Source organism: Myotis davidii, unplaced genomic scaffold, assembly GCF_000327345.1.
Source record: "Myotis davidii unplaced genomic scaffold, ASM32734v1 scaffold1286, whole genome shotgun sequence".
Lineage (NCBI taxonomy): Eukaryota > Metazoa > Chordata > Mammalia > Chiroptera > Vespertilionidae > Myotis > Myotis davidii.
The window spans coordinates 145,427-151,905 of NW_006296619.1; the positions used below are offsets into that span (position 1 = coordinate 145,427).

The 6,479-nt window shown below is 56.1% G+C and overlaps 1 protein-coding gene across 1 annotated transcript in view; it reads left to right on the forward strand.

The window, feature by feature from the left end:
* Positions 1-5,267, forward strand: part of RTN4RL2 (reticulon 4 receptor-like 2) — a 15,339-nt gene extending 10,072 nt beyond the window's left edge. The window contains exons 4-5 of the mRNA XM_015569335.1: positions 3,712-3,737; positions 5,188-5,267. Coding sequence (XP_015424821.1) covers positions 3,712-3,737; positions 5,188-5,267 — 106 coding nt within the window. The remainder of the gene's footprint in view (positions 1-3,711; positions 3,738-5,187) is intronic.
* The last annotated feature ends 1,212 nt before the right edge of the window (positions 5,268-6,479 follow it).

A 6,479-nucleotide genomic window follows, 5' to 3' on the forward strand; every position in this document is an offset into this window, starting at 1 on the left:
CTCCCTGCTCCGCCCTCCCCTGGGACCAGGCCGCCTCTCCCTGCCCCCTGGGATGCTGGCTTAAGACTGTCCCAAGGGGCTGTGTCTGGTGGCTCCCCCCCATTCTCCCCAACTCTGGCCAGGAACTCGGTCCCATCCCACGGTGGGGTGGGGCATCCCAGGCCGGCGCTGACCCTTCTCGCAATGCCCACCGCGGACTCGGACTCGAGAGGAACTTTGTCTGCAGAGCATCTTCCACCAGCAGAGCCTTCAGAAGCTCCGGAAGGGAGCCCACCCAGGAGCCCTGCGGAGGGATGCCCAGGGGAGCCAGGCTGACCCTGGGCCCCTGCTTCTCTAGCCCCTCTCAGTCTCCCGACACGGGAGGAGTACTTTTCTCCTACGTCTACCCGGGACACTTTTTAGGGTGCCTGGAGAGATCTTTCCTCTCCACCGTGGCCCCTGTGTGGTGAAGATCAACAGAAGTTGTTTGGGGGGGAAATTTATTAAAAATTCTATTATTTTATCTCCTCTGTAAGGTTTGTTGGCTCGGAACCTCAAAAATGGGAGGAGGGCGAGGAACCACCAGGATTTCAGGGCCAGGAGGATTAGAGAAAGGGGGGCCCGTTGTGCCCTTGAAGAGCTTCTTGCTCCCCCTGGGAGAAGAGGCTGCGCCTGAGGAACAGGGGTGTGGCCTGGAGTCCCAGGCAGGCCAAGATGGGGGCTGACAGCACCTTGGCTCCTCTTTGTCCAGGAGATGTGGCTCCAGCCGACCCTGACTTGTGTGGCGCCCAGGGAGCTAAGCCTGGGCAAGGCCTCCAGCCTGGCTGGCTCCCTCCCAGTTCCCACCTTCTTGCAAGGAGGAATCATAGCCATCCATGGTCACAGCCAGCCCAAACACGACTTAGAGCAAGTCCGAAAAAGACACCTCTTCTGCGGGGGAATCCAGCCCCGCACCAGACCAAACACTCAGCAAGCAGCTCCCACGTGCCCTCCGCTGAGTGCCCGTGCGCGGTGCACAGTCTGCACACCGGTACGCAGCCCAGCAGCCAGCCCGTCCCTGGCTCCTGCGATGGACCACGTCAGAGAACCAGTTCTCCAGGTTAGAGGAGAAACCAAGGGGCTGGGTGACCAGAGGCAAGAATCCTACGCTGGGGTGCCTTGCTGGCTTGAAGCATGCTCAGAAGCTGCATCTGCCCATGTGGGGAGGGGAGACCGGCGTAAGGGACGAGCCTGGGCTAAGAGGGACCTACGATAGAGATTAGGCATGTTAGGGGTGAGGCTCATCAGACAGAAGCATGAGGAGCTGTCCGATGGTTTAAATTTAGGGTTACGAATCTAACTTGGGAGGTGGGAATGGAAAGAGGGGACCTGGATGCCAGGGTTCATGGAGGAAGAATGCTGAGATTCTGTGACTCTAGCCAGGCAAGTCAGAAGGAAGATGAGATGAGATGCAGAAACAGGAAGGGCTCAACATCGAAGGCCCGAGGCAGGTGGACTTTGGGAAAAGGTGTGGGGCGGGGGTGGGGGTAATGAGAGCAACCAGCTAGTCAGGAAGCAGGGGGTCTCTGGGGCTGGGGTCTCACAGGGGCCTGTGTCAGGCTGGCTTTGCAGAGGCTAAGGTTGGGGGGGAGGGGGACACAGCCAGGCAAGAGCTCTGATGGAGGAGGGGCTGCCGGGGCCTGGGCAGGGGGAGGGAGGATGCTGGTAAATCAGCAGCAGGCTGTCCAGGTCACGGAATTATCGTTGTGAAATATTCATGGGCCTTCGGTCCAGATGCTATTTCAGAACAGTGAAAGCAAGAGGAGTGTGTGAGCCTCAGGAAGAAGCCTACAGCGATGCCACTTTCCCCCACCCTCACCCCCACCAGCCCAGACAGACCCACGGACGCCCATCACGTGCACTCCCACGCTCGCACGCTCTCTCACACACATTCCCACAGAGCCAAGCTACAGAACACGTGCAGGCATGCCAACACCCACGGGTCCCACAAAGGGCAGATGCACCTCCAACACTGACATGCACACAGCCGCTCACACAGGACCCTACACAGAGCCACCCACAGAGATCTCTCTCACACACACAGACCCCCAGCCTCTCCAAACCTCCCGGATTCACTACTTTCATACACCCTGAAATGGGAGGGACTAGAACGGCCATCCAGTCCAATGTTCTAATGGGGAAACTGAGGCCCAGAGAGAAGGGACTTGTCCAAGACTCCCCAGCATAAAAGAAACAAAACTCATTCACCTCCCCCATTCTGTGGGTGTACCCACATTCTGCCTTCCTGACACCCAGCCTAAATGTAGTTATCTCCTCCCCTTTCTAATCTCTTACATCTACTCACCCAATCCCTCTCCAGCCCCAGTCCATCCCTTCCTTTCCATTCTCCCTCCACCTCCCTGCTTCATCTCATTACCTCATGCCTAGAAATGCAGGAGAAAATAGCACCAACCTCCTCTCCAGTTTTCCTACATTCAGTCTCTCTCTCCCTCCCACCAGCCTGCCATGGTGGCCAGATGCAGGCTCGCTGAAAGGTGCATTATGTCCCGGTGTCACTCAGGAACCTACAATGACTCCCTATTACCTACAGGTTAAAGGTAAAACACCTTAGCAAAGCATCCAGGATCCTTCCGAGTCTGGTACCAACAGCCTTTCTAGTTTTGTCTCAGGGCCATGTCCCAAACCTCCACTCCAACTAGAATGATTGCATCATGTTGGCCATCAGTTATTATGCACTTGAAGCCTATAACTGACCTTGAACTCCCCCTTAGGTCCCTCAGTCTTCCCCAAACTAGGAACCCTCTCTCACTCTCCTCAGGTGCCGAATCCAAAGCCCTTCCCCAAGGCCAATGCTGCATCTCTCTAACCTTATCAATAGGGATTCTTTTACTGTCCTTCAGAGCTGCAGATAGGCTCAGGCTCAGGCTCAGGCTGCCTCCAGGCAGATGGCTGCCTCCTACTGGCCACTTGGTAATCACAGCCAGGCTTCAGTATCCTGAACTGAGAGTGAGCATCCGTCTATCTGGGGAGAGGAATAAAAGGCCGCCAGATGACAAGGTTTGTAAGCCCTTAAGCCTCTAAGGTTCTTACACTGGGAGTGGGAGCAGGGTTCTTCACGCTGCTTTCTGAGCTGCTGGCTCCTGAGTTTAGCTCCGTAATCCATAAGAGAACCCCCCTCCTGTGGAATACAAAGACTTGGGGCTCCCAGGACCCTGCTGAAGGGAAATTCGCCCACCAGGCTCTGAGAGACCACAATGCCAGGGACAGTCCAGGTGGCAGGCCCAAGGTCCAGCAGGGGTCAAGTTTCCACATGAATTTTTAATGCTTCCAGCCAAACCTGTCAGATGTTCCGAAACCTGAGCATCTCCTTTCATCTCTGGACATGATGCCCTTCCCAATCCATTGCCCCTGGGGGAGGGGCAGGGAGGGCAGGTCTGGGACAGCTACCCAGCATCCTCTGGAGACATGATTCTGGGCAAGCAAAAGGGTGAATAACCTAGTTATTCTCCTGCTTACTGTGTGACCTTGGGGGAGTTACTTAACCACTCTGAACATCCCTTGTGTTTTCTGTTTTCTTTTTCTTCTTCATAATTTGTAACCTGGGAGCAATAGTGCCTGTCTAAATTGGGCTGCTGTGTTAAGTAAGTGCATAGCCCATGGAAAGGTGACCTACATGTTCGCTGTTATTATCTTTCCTCCTGCCTCCCTCCTTCTGTTTTTTTCCAACCCCAGGGTGCCTCTACCTCTTTACTTTGGAGGTGGGGAATTGGGTTGGCTCTGCCATCCCCTGCTAAGATCCACACTGCCCACCCCAGGACCCTTTGGCCTTGCTAGAAACTTTGGGTGAGGAGGAGGAAGGGAAGAGAAGTGAGGTGAGAAGTGAGGTGAGGCTGGGGGAGAGAGAGGAAGATGGAGAAGCGAAGGCCAAGGGGAGGGAAGCAGGCAGCAGACAGTGGAAGGGTAAGACCCTGCTCAGAGAAACAAGAGCTAGGTTCAGACTCTTTCTCTCTCCTCTTCTTCTTCCTCTTCCTCCCTTCCCTCCTCCCTGGCAACTTCTCCACACCTGGTCCTATCATCCTGGGAGCAGAGATGGCCACCCTGAGCAGGGGTGAGGTCAGGAGCATGGAGGAAGGCCTGGGCGAGGCAGGCAGGGCTGTTGAAGGGAGTATGTCCTGTCTTTGCAGCCCACCGGTTTCCTGCACCATGTTTCTCGGGGCTTTGACATCACACCTGGGTCGGAAGCTGCTGAATGCAGATTCCTGAGCCCCTCAGACCGCCGAATCGGATCTCTAAGGGGCCCTGGAATCTGCATTCCAGCACTCGGGGTGGGTTACGAAGCACTGTAAAGGTTGAGAAACATTTCCTTCGATGTGGGTGGTCGGTGGGGGTGCGGGTGTAGACAGGAGAAAGCAAAGGAAGAAATGTTAGGTCCCGCCCCCTCCACGCAGACTTGATGGGAGTTACAGACAAGACTCCTGCTTGGAGAGGGTGATGCCAGCGATGGGGAGCAGAGGACACGGAGGCAGAAGGGGAACGGGGGACTCGGAGAAGGTGACACCCAGAGTGGAGGTGACACGCAGCCGCGGAGGAAAGAGACTTGTGGGGGTACCCCACCCCACACGCCTCGCCCCTCCTGACGATCTGAGAGACTGAACTTCTGGTCCGGGATGCGGAGACCCTGCAAGGGGAGTGCCAGGGAGGACACCTCCCAACTCCAAGGACCAGTGCCCCGGGCGATGCGCACGGATACGCGATACACACCCGCCACTCTCCGGCCGGAGCCTTCCACCCTCCGCTCGGAGCTGGCTCGGGTCCCGCGCCGGCTGACCTCCCTCCCCCTTCCCTCACCCCTCCCCGCTCATCTGCATAAAGTTCCAATTAGCACTCCTTCCGACAGCTACTTAAGCTCCCCGAACACGCTCCGAGCTCCGGAGCCCTCTTCCCGCCGCCCCCTCGCCCCCCGGAGCGCGGCCCCGTTAACCGCACAACCTGGGCAGCTCCCAGAGGCCTCGACCCCGCGGCCTGGCCAGCGCCGGGTTGGAGGGGAGGAGGGGCTCGGGGAGTCGGGGGCGCCCCCAGGGCGGGCGACTGGGAAGAGATGGGGAGGGGGCCTCTCCTGGGAGACTCGGGGCGTCGAAATTCTTGGTTCCTCATCCGCCGGCCCCCGCACCCCTCCTCCTCCCGCCACGTACCCTCTCCCCTCCCCAGCCATCTGTTCCACTCGGCAGCGCAGCGACAAACACGGCTCCCGCTCGCTGGAGATGGTGGAAGACGCCTTGCCATGCTAGCAGTCAGCAGCTGTGCGTCGCTGCAGGGTGCCCAGGACCAGACCAGAAAGGACCGGACCTGCATTTGTCCACCATCCAGAGCCAACATTTTTCATTGCTGGTGTACACATGAACTTTTGGACATTGAAACATGGACTCAGAACTTTTGGACATTGAAATTGGGACTTCATTATTTTTTAAAGAAAAAATAAGGGGGAGATGTGGGAAGCCGCCCTTACCCGGAATCCGTGGGATCCCACTGCCATTCAGCACAGCGATCAACCTCCACCAGCCAACGAACACCAGAGCTCAGAAAGTCAAGGGCCGGACAGAAAGTGCAGTGACACCGGACAGGCACTCTGGCAACCCACCCAGCCATGCTGGGTGCCATTCTGAGTGGGTACTTTGCCAAAAGGGCAGTGCCAGAATCCAGGAGACTGGGCACGGATCTGCTGTGTGGCTTTGCCAAGAATCCAGACCTCTCTGGGCGTATTTTCTCATCTATAAAATGGGTGGGTGAGTCTTTTTTATTAACGTCCAAAGAGAGTTTAAGCCGCAGGGCCGGCTTATCTGTAGTACTGCCTTCTCAGCGCTAACATTGGGTGGTCTTCCAAGCTTTTTTTTGAGGGGGGAAGGTGGGTAGGGCCTTTGAGGTCACTGTCAGCCCTGAGGACAGCTGAGAGCTGGGCTGAGGAGCCTGGCCTTCCTTCTGCCCCTGGCTGCCCTGTGGTTGGGCCTCCGCAGCCAAACTGCCCAGGTTCCAAGCTCAGCTCCACCGCCACCAGCTGTGCCCTCTGGCCTTGTGCCCTGAACTTTCAGCGTGGCGTGGCGCTAAGGACCTGCTGGGCTGCAGTTAGGATGAAATGAGATACCTGTGCAGATCAACAAACGGTCGTGCCCCTTCCTGCCCCCTCCCTCCATTCTGTGACTTACTCTAGCTTCTAGGATTTATGTCCTAGGGACCCAAACAGGTATAACAGAGGGATAAATAAATATATCTTCCTGGAATATCAAAGATGGTATCCTCCCTTGATGCAGGTAATTTTAAAGCCTCGCTTTAATGGTAAAAGTAAATATCAATATAGAATAAACTTACTCTATTCTAGGATTTATGTCCTAGGGACCCAAACAGGTATAACAGAGGGATAAATAAATATATCTTCCTGGAATATCAAAGATGGTATCCTCCCTTGATGCAGGTAATTTTAAAGCCTCGCTTTTTTGGTAAAAGAG